At 35.6% G+C, this 20,130-nt stretch overlaps 2 protein-coding genes across 2 annotated transcripts; both read left to right on the top strand.

Annotated features, from left to right (window-relative positions):
* The first annotated feature begins 886 nt into the window (after positions 1-886).
* LOC124187053 (IQ and ubiquitin-like domain-containing protein) lies at positions 887-7,244 on the top strand. The gene is made up of 5 exons (XM_046579300.1): positions 887-1,110; positions 2,024-2,251; positions 4,423-4,977; positions 6,855-7,061; positions 7,139-7,244. The coding sequence occupies exons 1-5, from the start codon at positions 887-889 to the stop codon at positions 7,242-7,244; spliced, it is 1,320 nt and encodes a 439-aa protein (XP_046435256.1).
* Positions 7,245-11,054: 3,810 nt separating this feature from the next.
* Positions 11,055-13,725, top strand: LOC124187052 (IQ and ubiquitin-like domain-containing protein). Its single transcript, XM_046579299.1, has 2 exons — positions 11,055-12,162; positions 13,163-13,725. The coding sequence occupies exons 1-2, from the start codon at positions 11,055-11,057 to the stop codon at positions 13,723-13,725; spliced, it is 1,671 nt and encodes a 556-aa protein (XP_046435255.1).
* The last annotated feature ends 6,405 nt before the right edge of the window (positions 13,726-20,130 follow it).

Below are 20,130 nucleotides of genomic sequence, written 5' to 3'. Positions count from 1 at the left end.
TTTTCATAAAGGTTTTTCACACATCTTGCGTGGAACTGATCAGCAAGAAAAACATTAGCGCTAAAACATTAGAATCTGATTAAAAATACCAGAGTTCAGTAATTTTTAACATTCTGCTTAAAAAAAAATTGTTCTCAAATTGTGAATATCTTAGCTTATGTCGTATTCGAGATTGTTCAGATTCAATCTTGTTAGGTAGTTGGTATGTTGAATTATGAGTGTTTACAATAATTGGCGCAAATAATGACGTTTTAATTATTTTTTTTTTCGGTGGTGTCTGCAACTTATATCGATACATATGTATATGAGGTATTCCATGCCAACTGAGAGGACATTTTCCCTGACCCTCGCCAATTTGCATCATTATTTTTTATATGATTCTACAACCTAAAAAAAGCACTCACCATTTTTTTCAGATTTTTCGTCCCAACCATTCTTTTTTAAAAAATGTTACAAACCCACATAAACTGATATTGTACTGCATCGTTCATGAGAGTGAAAAAACAAAAACCGATTGCGAGGAAAAATAATCGAGTCAGTCGATTAATCGAGTTTGAAAAGTGATCGATTGTTTTGTTCATTCTCAGGCGATATCAAGGAATGAAAACAAAACACTAGGTGAATTACAGAAACGAAAGTGAAATTGACACTTTTCCAAGTATTTATTATTTCATCAAAAATCCAAGTTGCCAGTATCTAAGCATAATTGAAGTATACAATTATTACAACTTTGTACGATAAATCGTCGGTTCGTGTTACGCAGAAACGAAAAACAAAAAACCCGTGAATGCAATACATCATTTTTTTATTTTCTCTGTAATCGGAAACATTGTTTTACCTTACATCCGACTGATTGGAGATTGAAAAAGGCGAGAATATATAAAATATGGTTCTCGTCGTGGAAGTGGAAGATCGTACGATAAAGAAACCTTATTTGGGCGGATGGCGGCACAAGATTACCGGCGTTCAATATTTAAATGCAAATTCTCAAACCGGGCCTCGACAGAAACGAATACCATGGAACTCTCAGTGCACAAGACCTATTCAAACGGTGGAAACAAAGACCCGATTTACCGAAACGCCTGTCCATCGAGCAACTCAAATGTGGCGGTAATTAACGGATTATGTTGTTTTATGGGGCCCCATTCCACCTCTGGCCTTCGACACTCATTCGATTTTAGTTTCCCTTACAGGGTTTTATTACACTGTGTGCGAGTATCTTGTCTGATTGTTTTTAAAAATTATTCGAACGAGCGTCTTCAACTTCTCAAGAATTACAATTTGACGGTTAACAAAATCCGAGAATTTTCGATTCGTGTTGTCTCGGAATTGGAATGTTGTATCTGAAAAAACAAAGTGATCGATGGATTTGTCTTCAATCCAATTTTTTGAAAAAAGAAATACTTCGACATTTTACGAAAACGCTTTGGTTGACGAAAAATAATTTGAAAAAGACTCACGAAAATTTTTTCAATTATATAATCTTTCTTAATCAATAAATATTTTCAACACTCAACGTCTTCCTCCAGATGAAGAAATTCCATTTCAATTTACCACGGAATAATATCACATGATTAAAATTTATTTTCTTATAAATTACGTACTTCACAAGAGATCCCCCTCCGATCCACGCCTGATAATGTCTTCCCAGAAGTCGAAAAATTCTATCCTATAATTTGAATTTCTTTTGTTGTTCCTTTATAGTAATCCGGAAAAAAAGTTTGAAATTTTTTGACATTACAGTTGTATTCAAAATGAATTCATTGACCAATTTGTTTTTGTTGTAACAACATTTTAATTTTCAACTAAGTTCAGTCGAAAATTCTTGAATTTCGTAAGCGGTCCAATTTTGATCCATGAGAACTTTGGAATGAAAATATAAAGTCGAAGGTGTGTGTCGATGTTCAAAGGTAACTCAAATCGTGTGGAATACCCTTTATATAGATTATAGAGCTGATTTTATATGTTTGATCCAGCAATGAATGAACTTTAAGGCTACATTTTCACGCTTATTTTTTCGCAGTGAAGATTGTTACGTTCCAAATGTCTCGGATAAATACGTTGGATCAAAACCATACGAAACTTACGATGAAATGCAATCGAAATTAGACATCGAAGGCAAAGCTACGATGATACAAAAATATTACAGAGCATACCGAATTGCCAGATTTATAAAAGAGTCTGCTGCCACTTATCGACAATTCGTGGCAGACTGCAAACGGCACGAGGAAGAAAGGCTTTTGGCATACAAGTAAAACACTGCATGTTCATTGTCTCAAAAGGTGACACTTTTCTGGTGAAAATTATTTCTACGTCAAACTGTAATAAAGTGCAATTCGTTGAAAATTGTAGGAAATATTCGAAAGTCGTAGGAAATTGTCCGAGAGCGTGGCAAATTTTGGAAAATCGTTGAAAATTGTAGTATTTTGCATAGAAAATTGCAAATTTGTACGAAAAATGATGTGCATTTACAATTTTTTTAAAAAGATTATTACAATTTTCTACACGGAAGAAACGTATATATGTATATTTTTTTCCGTAGAAACTCGTGGAATTTCGTAAAAAACTACTAGTTTATACAAAAAAAAATTATAAAAATCCACAATTTTCTATGAATGTCAATTACAATTTAGGATCCAGATAAGACAAAAAAAATTTCTCGTGTTATTCTTAGAATTTCGTTGAGAAGTACAATTTTTTATAAACTCCACCGAAAAGTACGACATTTTTGGAAAGTTTGAGAAAAAGTAAAGTTTTTTTTTAACGAAAATCGGGAAAAACTAGAAAATCGTAGGAAATGGTTGTTTTATTGCAGATTATTTGTAGAAAATCATGAAATATTACAAGCTGAAAATCACCCGGTTGTTATAATCACTCCGAAAATGAAAAATTGAGTTTTCACCAGATCTCGACCTTTCAAATTCTACGAGAATCTTTTTCGATCATTTTCGGGTGGACATCCGGGTGTTTGTGTGTGCGTGGCTGATAAATTTTTTACCCGACACCATCTGGAAAACAAATGAACGAATTTGGATAATGTTGGTTTCAATCCTCGGAGCTTTTTCTAATTTAGAAAATACTTGAAAGATGTCCGTAATCTTATAGAGAAACTATATATATTTATAGTTACTGGAAATTGATATTTTTTTCCGTAATTCTATGAAAAACAGTTTCCTCATGTTTTCGAGTTGTAGATTTCCGCAGGACTCGTAAAAACTCGCAGTTTTCGCAATTTACTTACGTGAAACTATCACTGAATTTATAAAATTGTATATTTTCGAATGAATTCGTTATACAATTTTACAAAAGTTCACAGAATTTGTTTCTTAATTTTAAGGCTAGAGGATTTTTTTTTATTTCTGTTGTAGAAAACTGTCGATTATCGTAATATTTTTTACAGAAATTCGTACGTTTGAAATTTTCAGATCATTTGATTTTCATTTTGTTGTAGATAGTTGGAGATGACGGGATTTTTTGAAAATTCTACATAAAAAAAGCAAAGTCGATATCTTACGATTTTCTCTTTTTCCGTGTCTCCGCAGATTATAGCAGAAATTATTTTCACCAGGGCATCCTTAAGGGGACATGTCAGTAAAACTGTAGACTGTTTCAGATTCGCTTAAAATTTGAACTGATAATAAAGCACCACGAAACAAGTGATTTTCACTCGGGTCCAATCAGTTACGTTCCACATATGTGTCCAGGTATTATGTAAAATACCGTGACAAAGTGGCGTTTTTCAAATAAATTCGAATAAAAATTTTTTTCAAAAATTATCAATTGCCAATTATTGGGAAAATTGGATGCTTTTTTGTTGGTAACTTTTCATGGTAACTTTCGTTCCCTACGCTCCTCCAATAGCTGTAGATTTTTTTTAGTTTTTTACGACAAGAATTGTAACGCAAGTCATTTTTCGTAAAGCACCACTTTACATTATTTTAAATAATACCTGGTCACACATGGAACGTAACCGTGGGGTTAATATCTCATCGATTTGACGTACACCTGTATTCAAGATTACAATGACTTCAAAAGATTTTAAAGGATTTTAATTGTTTTAAAAAGATTTTAGATGATTTCAGACGATTTTACGAGATTACAAAAGACTTTATGGAATTTCGAAAGATTCAAAGTGATTTCAAAAGATTACAAGAGACTGCATGGAATTTCAAAGGATTTTTTCAAAGTCAAATTTCAGGGATTACAAAAGATTTCCGGAAAAGTGTACACCAGATTTCACGAGTGATTAACCCTTCCAACGTAGCTTTCGGAACTGAGTGAAAACTACTTGTTTTATGGAGTTTAATTACGAGTTGAAGTTTTAAGAAAATCGAAAAAGCCTAGAGTTTCACTGACGTTTCCTCTTAATCCTAAATGCCTGTTCTCAGATGATACGTGCTTTCTTCTTATCCTTTGCAATAGGAGGAGGCATCAGCACGACATTATAAGAAAGACATATCCGTCGTCGAGATTCGACTTCGACATGTTGTACAACTTGATGGATCAGTGGAAACATTCCCAGATGACGCGGGTTGCAGGCATATTTTTCAAGGGAGCCCAAAGAGCGGCAAATGTGATGCTGTTAAACAAATCGGTGGACATGTTAAGGGAGATTGATCAATTAAAGCAAAACGTTAAAACCGAGTTTCTGGAAGAGAAGAAAATTAAGTTTCTAACATTTCACTGTGCGCCAATCGAGTGGAACGGATACAAAGGCAAACCCACGCAGATGATCACTGTCAAAGTGCAACGTGCTCGCGAATTCAAACGGCTGTATGACAATTTGAGCTGTGAAAATTCGACTGTCGAATCACGCACGGAGCTACTAGTGATGCTGAAAAATTCACTAAAGTATCATCACTGCCAAGCGGTTAACGAATTGGTCTATTTGATCGATCAGGAAATCACGCTTATGAGTCGTGGAGTCAGAAGCAAATGGTTAAATCAATTGAGGCGAAGAATTGAGAGTGCAGTATCGTATTTTGTTTTCATCTTGAAATACCACTTTGTTGTATGTACATTAGGGTGGTCCTTAAAAAGGCCATTTTTGAATTTCAATCGGCTCGAAATAATTCAAAAATAATTTCCTTGTTTTTTCAGATTTTTATCTCAACTCTAACCCGTGCCCGCAAGAGGGTTGATTTCCCCATTTAACCTCTTCAGGAGCACATTAAATCTGCCAAACGGATTTCGATAAAATTTGGTATTCGGGGAGGTTTTGGCTCGCTGACTATGCATCTGAAATCAAAATTTGAAAATTCATAACGGTGGATCCAATATGGTGGACCATAATCCAAGAAGTCACTCGATTTTCCTGAATTTCGGTACTCAAAGAACTTTTGAGGTCGCTGATAACCAATCTTCTGAACTGGAAATTACAAAATTCAAAATGGCGGATCCAATATGATGGACTAAAATCCCAAAAGTCAATCGATGTTGCTATATTGGATCAATCATTTTGAATTTTGTGATTTCAAGTTCAGATTCGTAATCAGCGACCTCGAAAACCTCCGGGCACCGAGTTTCATCGAAACCGAATGACTTTTTGAATTATGTGGAACTGATTTTGGAGGTTAGCCGGTCGAAAGTCAAAAATGCCCTTTTCAAAGACTACCCTAATGTACAGTAAATTGCACAAATGCCTTATCCTTCTGGGTAACTTGTTTTCGGTTTGAAACAAAATGCGAGTTGAATTCTTTACGAATTATGTGACAATGACTGGCGATACAGCTGATGTGAGAAAATGGGAAGCATTGTCACATGATTCGTAAAGAATTAAACTCGTATTTTGTTTTGGACCGAAAATAAAAAACAAGTTAGACAGAAGGTTTCAAACATTTTTGCATTTTACCGTACGTATTAACGTAAAAAACTTGAAACCTCCTTGAACATATAATGCATATCTTTTCTGAGGCTTGTATTTCATATGCGTTTTCACCTCCGCAGATTCGTTTCTGTACTTTGTGCAAAATAGTGAAAATTGCAGGTGCAATTGCAAGGATGACTTTATGTCTCGAGATCAAAATTGCGAGGATCTCAGACTTCCTATGGAAACAAATATGTTGTTTTGTAGACGCTGTTTTAGGATGCTATCGTATCACAGGTTTTCGGCTCACGTGAGAATGAAGAAACTTTTATTTTGTTCAGGTAACAGTATGAATATACGTTTAGCATTTATTTTTTCGTGAGTTTGTTCGGTTTTGCGTTGTGGAAGATATTGTTTTGTAAATTGTTTATTCAAATTTGAGATTTTTTTTCATACAAGGTTGAAATAAGATTGCAAAATTTCTTTAATTGATGAGTGAACTTGTTTATCTGATTAATAGTTAACCGTTCTCCCCCATAAACATTCAATTTTTTAAATACACATACATTTTATTTCACGGAAATAATCGTAAATATTCGTAATAACTTGTGAACTGAAAAAACTGGTATTGGAAAACTTTATTTAAATATCTGAAACTTGTTAAAAAAAATCATTATATGGAGATAATTAAAAAATTCGATTTCGTTAGGTTTTATAAACCCGTAAAAAGAGTTTGTCTGAAAAATTTTGGAATAGTAAAATTTCACACAGTTTATCTTCTCAATGTAGTTTCTTGTACACTTTTCTTGTAACTATTACGTAAGCAAATTTTCTACTCACCTAAGATGTTCTATTCAATATCGATGGAAATTTCAGCTTGTGAGAGATTGGTCGAGGGAAAACAGGCCCGTATAAATTTCTCTCTGTATACGTATCTGCTGAACGGTATACGAGAAGATGAAATGAAAAGGAATTGCTTTTCGAGCCTAATCTTCATCTTGCGCGAGCCCGGAATATATCACTTGATTAACAACATTTGGCACGGTAGATCGGTGATAAGTGAGAACGACGATCTTTTCAAATTACGACTTGGTAGATTTGATATAAATATCGAATGGTCACCATGGAACTGCATTTTACTAACTGAGGAGGAAGCCGAGGCTCATTACTACATCAAAGATTTCCGGACAGTTTACGCTCAGAGCTTGCTTGAGAAAATATTTTTAGCTCAAGAGCAAGCCAAAAGTCATTTCAGGTTTAATAACCAGTTTTTATTCAGTGCTTGATAATTTCATAAGGATTGTGTTTACCGTTGATAACTATTTATTACAGGGAGTTGGTCGTCTTCGAGAAACACTACCGAGAATCTTCGCGATTTTACATGGTGCAAAAGCGAAAGGATTACGAAGCTCCAAAAGCAATTCATAGTTACGCTTAGCGTGATTTTTAGGTGGTGGATTATCGCCGAACGTTGGATAATGAAAAAAATTATGTACCCCGCATCATTATTCAAGATTGAAAATTAAAAATCGATTTCTTACAGTCAAAGGATCAACTTTATACCATCGAATTATTCCTTCCGTAATAGTAGATGCATTATGTAACAAGGGAATAATAGACTTTTATTCCTGTGTTACATCTGGGACTTTATTCCCGACTCAACTCTGATCACTTTATTGACTTAAAAAATGTTTTCCTTTTATGTGTAAGTGCGATATATCGGTCAGAAAACTATAAGCTTACTTAAAGTTTATAATAATACAGAGAGATGTGATTCGAAATGTAAAAGAAAGAGAAAAAACCAGACACACTGAAATAATACGACCTCACATTTTCCGCACATGAGGAATAATAATGCTACTTTTTTGCAATAGATGAGGGGAAAAAAGTAAAGAGGGAATAATATCCAACTTTCGTCCCACTTTTCCGGTAAAAAAAGTGAACTTTAATTGGTTGAGTCGGGAATAAAAATATCGAGAACACACGACTGCCCGAAAAATTGTAGATTGTAGTCGTATACAACCGCTGATTTCAGTGTATACGATGATGATTATTTAAGAATCAATGCAATGTATTTCGTCCGAGTTTAGAAAGTTTATACAAGAATTTTTAACTGCGAGAAGATGAAAAACCTCCAAGATTGTTCAACAAGTAACTTCAAAGTAATTTTCATTATATTCTGGGCAGTGTAAATAAGGAGTAAAAGGAACTACGATCGTTTCGGGCGACTCGTCACCTCTGGTGTTTAGTGGTGAACTGATGAATTGATCTCTCGCGCTTCGGTTTTCAGCTCGATCGCTTCGTTTGCTGGTGGCGCCACCTGCTGGCGATTCAGATTTTTCCAGCAGTCACGACATTTGTTAGAGCACGTAAGCAAGTTTATTCTTCCGGCATTATTCATCGAGGTAAACGTGAGCTTCAGTCACAGAAGCCACTGCAGAGGCACCTTTTATTTGTCATGTTTGTTATATTCCATGCAAAATCCTGCATTTGTTTCCATTCGTAGGTGCAAAAATACTTAAACTTTGGAATGATTAGAATTTTTTGTGAATTCATAATTGTTTACAATTGTTATAAGTAAACATATGGAAAAAAAAGGTATTTTCGTGAATGTAATTCGTTAACGGAGAAATTTGATAATAAACGTATTCTAAATACGCTTGGAATTCATTAGTTGACAAACAGAGATCTCAGAATGGCCATTGGATTTACAAAACTCAGTACATAGGAGTAGTTTTCACCTTCCTCAGGGGTGCATATAGATAGTATTGTGGGTTACACCTATTCTCGGCCTAAAATCGTACTGTCTCAAAATAAATATTTATGTAAATCTCATTCAAGAACACTGTTTAAAACAATTTTGATAATTCACTCCATTTTCACCCCATTTTCTTCTTAATAGCACTCTGTCTTTCAGAACCGCTCGTAGCATCTTGCGTTTACTCCTTACGCCGCGCCTTTGGGATTTTTACTTGAACCAAGCAAGTATTCAATCACACCCCCAGGAGTGCGACCCCTGTTATCTCGGGAGTTCATTCTTTCCATTTTCTGAGTTACATCGATCGATAATTAACTCGTTATAATGACTGCTCTCGTACAAAACATAAACGTTAATAACAATTAACAACAGTCGCAATATCGACCGAACGTTTTTGGCAACGCCAAATCGGAGGTGGCAAGAATCAAAAATGAATAGTCTTATTCCACGGATTGGTTCATCATACAGTTGACAATATGTGAATGGAATGTCATAACGTGAGGTCAAGTTCTTGTATTCAAACACGTCGACGTTAATAATTAAGTAATTGATATAATGAACAAAGGAAAGAAACTCTCGGTTGATAAGATAAATATAATAAGAAAAATATTTTTATACAACGCGAACATGTTTTATGCATTTTTTCATGCGCATTTTCCGTACGCAAAGTACGCGTTTCTATGACTGTACAGTGAGTCTGCAAATGCGCATGCGCAGAGTACTAAAAAGACCAATTTTGAATCCTAGAACATAAAAGTGGTCTTTTCAATACTCTGCGCAGGCGCTGTCGCGGACAAATCTGTCATTACACGACCCTAACCTCAATTTCGTGCTTCGTAAAAAAATGCGTAACATACTCTTTTTATATAAAGAATCATGTGCAACAAAGAGGCAACGGTCTTTTTCCTTCGAATATTTGCAATATACGTCTTCAGCTGACCTGCGACTCATATTGCAAATTGACGCAGGACTCGGAAAGGTCCGAGTTTGTCTCACACGATATACTATTTCCGTACTCAACACTCAATGTCTTTTAAGGATTCCGTACCTCAAGGGACAAAAAACAACCCCTATAGGACCATTTTCTTGTCCGTCTGCCTGTCAAGACCCTTTTTCTCAGGAACGGGTATAAGAAGTATCAAGTTGAAATTAATACCAAATACTAAGTTCTACGGTCCCTTGGAGGTGTAAGAAATTCAAGCTTCTAAGGCAATGCAATCAAAAGATATATACGGCCATTTATGTCACATATTTTGACACTCGCAGCTAATTTGTTAATACATCCCACAAAGAAAATAATTAAGTTTGTACGGATCCCTCAGGACGTGAGTTCTACTCTCACTCATCTGATTTTTTCTTCTATCCATTTTCGCAAAAAAATTTCACACCAGCGGCGCTTAAGAGGAGAGTGACGTTTATGGCCGGAAAGAAACAGATATTGGTCGCATGCATTTCTATCTCTAATGCGCAGTCCGTGCTCTATGCCTGTGGTTGATATTAGACACTTTAATAGTGCTTTTCTTTTTTTCGAACAACCACGATATAACTTGTTCAACGATCGAACGTTTGCTCTTGTTTTGCTCAAGAGTCCAGATAAATATTTTCCTTCAAACTTGCACATAATTTTGTGGTTTCATCCTTACACCGCGCTGTTGATTGAGACCAAATCTATGACGGTACGGTCAAATTTATACCTGTAGCGTCTGCAGGATTGATCAAACATCGGAATTCGGGCTTAGCAACCGCATGATTTCGACGCTTATCTGGCAGTTGCACGACGATTTGTTAGTAGTTCCACGGTATCTAAAGAAGAAATTGGACGCGCTAAGTGCATTTGAGATTTTTTTTTTTGACTTATCATGTTCTGGAAAATTTATCTGTACCGATTGATGACTTATCGTGGACTCGTGATGGAAAACAAACTCTAAATAACCGCTATTTTTCTTCGCAACTCACGATCAGCGTCGCAATTCATATTGCACAAAAAACTACTTTGTTTATTGCTTATTTTCATATTATTTGATTTATCTCATAACTTTTCCCAGACAATTTTAAAACCAAATGGATTTTCGTGAGATCCTGTAACGTTATCAGCTGTAAATCTAGATCTGTCAACAGTGTAAAAATTATATACATTTCAACGTGCAATCTGCAAATGAAACATCTTCATTTAACGCTATTTATTAGCACATAAGGTGAAAAGTGATAAAGAATAATGTTATTTCGTAATCTTCGTTGAATGCTATTACGTTTTTTCACTTCTGCAAAAAACCTGTGACAAGTACGTTACCATTCTTCTTGATTACGGTCATCCATACTGTAGTCTCTTGTAGGTATTGTGATGATTAATTTGATGCCGGAGGAACAATGGATAGGGGCCAGAATTTTTCAGTATCTGTATAATAAAAGAAATTTTTCTCAGGGCTCAGGTATAATAGAAGGAACCGATGCTGAAATGCGAATAAATTGCGAGTTGGTTAACTTGAAGAAATGGTGATCGTAGTAGAGATTGTCGACAACAGCACAAAAAAGCCGTTTCTCGGTGGGTGGAAAGATGTGAGAACTCAAAGGGAGTATCACAACGCGACAACTCAGACTCGTCCAAGAGATCCAAAAGTATCATGGGATTCCCTGACAAGTCGAGACACGCAAACGACGGTGTTTGCAGATAAATCGACGGAAGTGCCTTTGGAAAAAGATAGTCAAACGTTCGAAAATGGAATTCATATACCCAGGATATCGGACAAGTATTTATTGGCGGGAAAGTTCGAACCGAAACAAAGGAAAGACGTTTTACAAGATGGCGGCGCTTCAAGTGAGAACCTCGAAGCCTTTGCGGTAAAAATTCAAAAATGCTACAGAGCTTATCGGACGCGTGCGATGATACGACACTTCGCATCGATATTTCGCAACCTGGTAAGGACGAATGTCAGTTTTTACAGGACGTTTGAAGAGCAGCATGGAAACAGGCGACAACTTCACATCATAAATTCGACAAAACCGCGAACTCGGGACGATTTTGAAATGCTCTACAATTTGGTGGATCGTTGGAGGATCGAGGAAATTGAACGGGCGAACCGGACTTTCATGAAGTGTTCAAAGATGGCGGCGCACGCGGTTATATTGCAGAAAGAAATCGAACTGCTCCGAGCGATCGACAGGATGAAGACCGAGGTGAAGCAGGCTCAAGTGGAGAGACGTAACATGGAGTTTTTGATCCGTCGAACAAAGCCGATTACCTGGACGGGATACAGAGGATGTACCGTTTCTATGGAAACACTTAGAGTACAGAAGGCAAAAGAGTACAAAAGGTTGTACGAGTCGATGTCGCGGATGGGTTTAACGGTCAAAGAGCGTTTGAATCTGCTTCTCGAAATCAAGGAATTTTTTAAGGCTCACACGTGTGAAATTGTACTGGAAATAATCTACCTCATCGATCAAGAGCTCTGCTTACTATCGAGGAACGTTCACGAGACGATGCTGGAGCAATTGAGGGCTCGCTTGAAATTGGCGTTCCTCTATTTCATACGGAAAGAAACATCCTGCGACGCCAAATGTCGGACAGAGGAAGAAGCCGTTGCGTTAAATCAAGGCCCTGGTGAAAATAATTCTACGAATTTCCATGAAAATTTATACGAATTTTTACGAAAATTTCTATGCAAAAAGTATAGGATTTGGGACGATTCCTAGTTTTTGTACTTGGATTTCGTAACAATACGTAGCTTTTCGTAGATTATCGTCGTTTTTAATAGATGAGTGTAGATTGACTCGCATTCTTCTTATATCAAATGTTGAAATGGATGCAATTTGTTGTAGAATATCGTAGGATTCCTCGGTTAACAGAATAATCAATGTTAGTTTTTTCATGAGAGTCACTTCTTTAGATAAAGTGAGTTTATCGATGTACGACAGATTCTTTAATTCCGTCTAGATCATACTCACGAACATAAAATGACAAAATCAGTCTTCGAATGTAAATTCGAATTTTGCTCGGAACTTAACTTGTCTGCAATAAGTTTTCCTTGTGAGAGAGACGCGACATCTAGCGGTGGTTCAAAAATAGCATTTCATACTTTCTCATACATATTCGTGATCTTATCGATCTAAATTGAATCCTAAAATTTTCGATCATCGAAATTTTTCGGAAAAATTCGTACTATTTTATGAGAATTTATGGAGTTTACGAAATGTTGTACTTTTCAACATTTCGAATTCCAAGCTTAGATTTTCGTAGATCATCGTAGTTTTGCTCTGCTCGATCGAAAGTAACCATTCCAACTACGGTGGTAATTTTTCATAGATTTTCTGTTTTACTTTCTTGAAATGTACGCGGAACTATTTCTCATGATTTCAATTCTAGATCTTCATAGATATGCATACGTTTCTACCAAAATCCACGCAACGGTATTACGTTTTATGGAAGCTGTATATTTTCGTGAATTTATGTTAAACATTGTCAATTGTCATAGATATTTATGAATGGTGGTAGTTTTCGATGAACTAGTATTTCTAAAAACTGCCAAAAACTACGGTTCTTGATGAATTATTAAGATTCGCTCTTTTTCCTTATAGTTTGTAAAAGAGATCATTTTCACCAGGGGGACGACGGGTAATAACAAACCAAATGACCCGAGTTTGCGGAAGATGTGGGAAACTTCTGGCCATCACCAGATTCGGCCTCAACAGGCACCAGCGGATTTCGACCTGCTTGAACTGCGAGAATATCGCGCCAAAATCCTCGGTTCGCCCGGTGCACGAGCCCTTCGACGAGATGCTGCGGAGGGTGCGGAAACACGAGGCGAAGATGAAGGCCTTCGATAGTGTGGCCTTCGTGATAGGACCGAAGGGCATCCGGCACTTGGTGACGGTTATTTGGCATGGGAAGTCAGGAATCTCGGAGTGCACAGATTTGCATCAGCTGGCGTTGGTTAGGTTCCAAAAAGAGGCGACTTGGGCGCCTTGGAACACTTTGGTTCTTACGAAGAGGGAGGCTAACGTTCACGAGGAAATTGAAGAGCCAAATCGCGTTTACAGCAAACATCTGATTGAAAAGTTTTTGAGGAAAAATTTACAAGCCAGAGTTACCTTCAAGTCCTTGGATATGTTTGCCGTGACTTCAATGAATGATTCGAAAGCACGAATCATCAATGTCGATTTGTGAATCAAACGTTAAAATCTAGAAATGCGTTGTCTGTGATTAAGGTTATGTAATAGTCCTACCCTTACCAACCGAGCAAACTCACCCTTTTTCTTTCTATATTAAATAAACAATCGAATGGAAAGGGTTTAAATTTCGACGGTGCATCGCACTTTTGTTCCTTGGATCGCCGTGCGTCCGGCTGATCGTGAGAGCATTTTTTATTTACGAAATTAATTTATCTAGCGACCTCAATATTCCATGAAAACGGTCTCAAGACAGCTCATTTTACTCCTCATTCTTTCCGAAATTGCGCAAAGTATCTGAACTATGCACTGTTTAGCTCCTGAAATGCGGGAAACGTGGGATGGTAACACATGTTTTTGATGATTTTTAGGATATGAGTAACTTTCATGTATTCCTTTGCGAAAGAGGAATGCACCGTTAAAATTTGAACCCTCTTCGTTCGTTTGTTTATTTAATATAGGAAGAAAAGGGATGAGTTTGTCCGGTCGGTAAAGTTAGGAGTACTACATGACCTTAATTTTAATACGTGTACACGAATCGTTTTCGTTGGTTATTCCGTTGCATTTACGTTTGTTATATAAGTTCCTATTTTTTTAACAAGTATATAGGATAATCAAATACCCTGGAGATGGTGCAAACAATCTAAGTAGCTGTATAAGACGACAAATTATCGTTGGTTTTTGTTATGTTTATAGTATAATAGTATATTGTTGCGATGTATGAGCAATCGATTCAAAGTTTGTGATATTTGATTACCTGATACCGATACTTTATCTCAATAGACTGTTACGATTACTATATATAAAGCATTCCATGCCAACTCAACCTACCGTCCGTCGGAATTGGCAATTTTACTTTGGTCTTTAATTTTTTTAAAATCTGTTGAAATCTATGAAAAAGAGTTCCAAGATGTCACCCGAATTTTTTTATTCATCCGTTCATGAGGTGTACGAATTTTTCAAAGTATAAAACGTTTTTTCTTTAAATCCCGTAACTTTTGTTAAAATGCATTAATTTGAATGTTTTTTTTTTTTTTGTGAAACTGTGTGTTTTTCAATGAATTCTTCAATAATGTGATGCAAAAAAAAAAAAAATCAAAAAACTATTCACCAGATTTTTTTCCATTCATAGATTAAAATCTAATTTTGAACATTGTATCCTTCGTTTCTTTTTTTTTTTTTAAATTATCAAAAAAGTTATTTCTTATTTCACAAATTTTTTGCCTAGCCCCGTCGTGGGTAAACAATTTTTTCTATTTTTGCAGAATTTTAAAAATTATCGAAATTTCAAAAAAAAAAAAACCCTAATATGAAATGACTTGCAATTAGTATGATATAAGTATGATTTTTACTGTCTTATAAAATAAACTATCAATAAAAAATTACAAACCGAGGTAATTGAAAATCATGAAAATAATAAATCTGTACCTGGAACGAAATTTTTTATTCTTAAATATTTTTGTCTTACTTTTGCTGTCGCTTAAATATTTTACATAATATTATAAATATTATAAATATCTTACGTGTAATATAATCCATAAAAATTTTGATGCAATCAAAAATTCAAATGACTATTCCAGTTCGTTTTTGACGGAGAATGCCCCTTACGTGAAATATAAAGTTGCCGTAGTCGATACTGAAATAATAAAACGTTCCTTTGCCTAAAAAAATAGTCAGTAGCCGATGTCGAACACAGATGCGTTACAACACAGCATGCGAATTGCCGACGCAGGGTCGAACTATTTTCTTTCAATTTCCGAGGGTATCGAAGAAAATAAGAATCACAGGTAGCGGAAGACGTAACCAGAAGAGAATAGATCTGGGGAGGGTAAAAAAAAAACGGATCGAAAGGGGGGAGATGCACGTTGCAGAACTTGCCGCTGCAAAGAACAAGAAGAAGAAGAAGAAGAAGAAGAAGAAGAAGAAGAAGAAGTGAGCCGCCTGCGTGGAGCTCAGCACCTGGTGACTTGGTTTGAACAGCAGAAGTGTTTCTTGCCTATTTGCATTTAAAACGAATCGTCTCGGTGACATTGATATATTCTTATCTATATAGTAGATAAGATCGACATAATTTATGGGCTAAACCAGTTCGCATCCTAGGTTTATCCTGCAAGTTATTTTAATTTGAGAAACCTATCGTAGGGCGCTTTTTCACGCTGTAATCTCACTTTCTCTCTCTCTCTCTCTCTGTTTTACTCTCTTCGAGGGGCCATTCAATCGAGGAAGTTGTAAATTTAACGGTTGTAAATCGAAGGAATTACCATTAAAAATTATTGTGAATTTACTACACATTTACAGTACAAGAGAGTTGTCAATTTACGAAATCAGGTTGGAAATTTACAAATTCGCTGCAGCGACGAAAATTACTATGTATTTGTCTTAAATTTAGGATAAAAATTTTTAATTTTATATAAAATTTATAGGAAAAGCACAGAAAAGTAATTTGAATTTACTAAATTTGTTGTATTTGTATGTTAAATAGTCATATGTATGGTAAATTCACTGTTTCGTAGCCGAATAAAACTTTCAATACAGTTTAAGAAGTTTCGTAGAGAAATTTTGAACAGTGAACCCAAATGGCTTGAAAGTTCTCTGAAATCACGAGAAGACGATCTAGATAATTGCAATCATTGGTAATCTTTGCGAATAAATTGAAATCATGTGGTAGGCCTGAGGAATTCGAGTGGCAAGCATCGGAAATCATTGAAATCATTGGGAACGTTGGAACTAAAAGAAAATCACACGACGATAAAGTAGAAATCGATAGAAATTATTCAAAATCAACGATAGTTAATTGAAATTGTTCATTTATTTTCCAATTGAATGAATCTTCAATCGTTAATTGTAAACTTTGCTTTTGTCTTATTTATAAATGTAAAAAAGTCAAAAGCAAACTTTATAAGTAATAAATAAAAATTTTGGTTATTATTCGACAGAATCAAAATTCATTTATTCAATTATAAACTCAAAACAAAAGAGTTATTTTTTGTTGACCTGTTATTAATTATTATTTTTGAACAAAAGTTTGTTCAATTAAAAAATAGGTAATTTTTCCTAAAATCCTAAATTGCTAATTTCCTAAAAAAAAGAAATATCTACGAAAGCAAACTTTATCTGATAAAACTAGTTTTTCTTTTATTAGTTACGTGGAAGAAACGAAAATTTGACATCTAGAACCCAGACTCAAAATTCATGTTGATAGGTGATAATTCATTACTGTGTCTCTGCAATTCAGATCCCGATTAGCGTTAAAACGGAAGAAGAAGAAGAAGATAACTCTGCAATTTACATTATTACATTACAACATATTTACATTTTTGCATTACTAACCATTATATTACGTTGGGAACTAAAATGTGTCATCATGACGTCTAGTGGCAAAAAATGTGAGGTTTCAACCGTGTCATATTTAATTTAAAAAATAATTTATAACTTACCTGCAACCGTCTGCTGATAGCTGTGCAGTTCTCGGCACTATATTACGATGTTGGTATATTTCGTGATATTACTTGGGATTTGGGGTCTAGGAAATGGTCGCAGTTTTCGAAGATACCCGGAGAAGGTCATGGACGTAGAACTAAGAAGCGAGTTGGATCACGACTTTGGCCCGTCCAACTTTCGTGTTATCTGAAATTTCGGTCATTTTCATCCAAGTCCAATAATTGAGTTATTTGTAGTTTCAACTTGTCGAGAATAACGACAAGTACACTTGGGGACAATGAATCTGCGACGGATTATTTTTTACACTAGACAGTTATGTTGGTAACACAGAGAAACCTACAGCGCCGTAGTCGGCCGAGCGCGAAACAAACTCAATCTCAATAAACATAACATAACCCATGACCGTCGAATCTATCCTTAGAATACCGCAGGGATAATGACTTTTTCAATTGACACGTATTCTAAGGTTAGATTCGATGGTCATGGGTTATGTTATGTTTATTGAAATCGAGTTAGTTTTGCGCTTGGCCGAACATGGCGCAGTAGGTTTCTTTGTGTTGCCAACATAACTGTCTAGTGTAAAAAATTAGCCGTCTCGAGATTCATTGTCCCCAAGTGTACCTATAATGTGAAAATGAAGCTTACCGACTGTGGAGAACAAATTTTCAAGTGTACATAACCACGTTTACTTCAATCATTGTTAGTGATTATTTCAAGGTCCAGCAGCTAATGCAATATTTCGTAAATTCCAGGTAACAATGAGTAATCGTAAACCCAAACAAGCAATTTATTGTCAATTTAATGTGTCTAGGGATATAACAATGCTGAAAAATATATATCATTCGCTGTACGTTCGCCTGTATAAACTATTATCATGTACGTATACGAATCATACAATCAAATGTTACGCATGAAATTAATATCCTGTAAAGGCGGTGGAGTGAAGTCCGCATTGCTAACAGTTGATTCATAACACGATCCTGGCATAAATTTACGGCGATGTATCATTGGACCTGGAATTATAGGCCTCCGTCGAATAATTGGCATTCGCGCTAATTGCATTTCGAAATCCATCAAGACATGCGACTACGATATTACGCATTACATATGCATACTCGATACCCGCACTATTATTGATTGTCATTTGAATTTTGAATCCCACGTGTCACCGAAGCTTCCGCTTGATCGGCTTCGCGTCAATACAACTGCCGAAATTTGGATAACGTGTTTATACTTGATTTTTGCATAGGCACAAATTATTGTAACGCACGTTTTCTAATTAATAATGCATATGGTTGTGATTTTAGCGCCTTGGGAGTTGAAAAGAAGAAAATAAATAGGTAGGTGTCAAATTTATTTTGTAAAGATTGTAAACAATCGTAACATCGGTTACACATCGTACATTGATTTTATTATGTCAGTGTCCGTTAGGCAATCATCTGAAAATCGCTGTTTAATGGTACAGAATAAATAAAAACTGTTATGATTTGTTTCGCAAGTTAAAATAATGCCAGATACCGTAAAGTTTCAGTACTGCTATTTTCCAATTCTTATTATCGTGAAATATATACCAGATAAACGACCTTGGGTTATTATTGGATTTACTTCAACATTTGGGTGGCTAGGGATTAAATAAGTCCGAATGCAATTGTAGATCCACCAGAATATATTCATTTCAAAATTGCTGTCTAGCTATGTTCATACTTCTACTATCCTATTGTTATTCTACTTTGATTGCAGTCTACATTTACTATCCGTATCATATTACATGCTTTGCAATGTCAACAATTAATATTTGTTAAATTTGCTCATTGTCAAACAATTAGAGATCGCACTCAATAGATGATTTGCATAGAAGTTGTACAGAAGAATCTAAATATTTATTTGCATTTTTTGTCAAAAAGTAAGTTTTCTTCGAAACTTCGTCGAATACGAAATCGTCCTTTAGCAACATACTGTACGGCATATAAATATAAAAAAGTATTGCTGATATTCTTGTTAGATAATTAATTGGCAAAACGATCTATAAAGTACGTTTCTTTCTGCAGGTGCAGGTCACTTTAAAAAAGACCCTCGTCGATTATTTTCAACCCAGCACGAATAAGAAACTCTTTGTAATCCACACTGTAAATCACCCTTCCTTTTCATAACCTTATTATACAACAAGCTGCTGTTTTTAACTTGCTTTGATGTTACGCAGATTATGATTGAAACATTTCACGCGTAAATGACGCTACATTCTCCTTACCAACCGAGGCCATAGCTGTGCGCCCTTTTATGCCAGTATGACCCCGAGGGGCTGACTACCCTTGAAATATGGTGTACACAAATGATGAAATCTCATAAAATCATTTCTCTGAACTCCCGTGAAATCTTCTACAATCATGTAACATCTGAAATATCTGAAACCTTTAAAGTCACATAAAGTTCTTGGAATCCGGTTTCATTTTACTTGATCAAATATTGGTTTCATTTATAATTTTAAAAGGCCAATCACAGCACCCATTGGGTAGGTACATTATAAATTAGTAACAGACAAACGTAATTATAAATAGTAATAAGAAAAAAAACTGGTGCACATAGGTAGGTAGATTTTCGAAGACTAAGATGCACGTCATCAAATATCCCAAAGGGGCACGTCTTGGGTCGTGATGTCCTGCACCACGCCCTTGTACTTGGCCTGACCACTTGGCCAGGCCATCGGAGAGTCGTAAATCTACGATCGATCTGATACCAAAATACTCCGGCACTTTTCACACCACTTGATAAGGATTCCTCGGGCAACTTGAACAATTCGGTTCATTTTCCTTGTGTTAAAAACTTTTTGAACATTCTTTCGTTCACTAATAGTATTCCTCAGGAACATGCGGTTTTTTGTTTGACTTCACTCATGAACTGGAAAATTACTCCTGAATGAGAAATGTGTAAGATGAACTAACTGCAAAATTGGACTTCTTGAGAG

The sequence above is a fragment of the Neodiprion fabricii genome, chromosome 7 (genome assembly GCF_021155785.1).
Source record: "Neodiprion fabricii isolate iyNeoFabr1 chromosome 7, iyNeoFabr1.1, whole genome shotgun sequence".
Lineage (NCBI taxonomy): Eukaryota > Metazoa > Arthropoda > Insecta > Hymenoptera > Diprionidae > Neodiprion > Neodiprion fabricii.
Note: the sequence above shows the minus strand (reverse complement) of the source record. Positions and strands in the feature narration are given on the sequence as shown.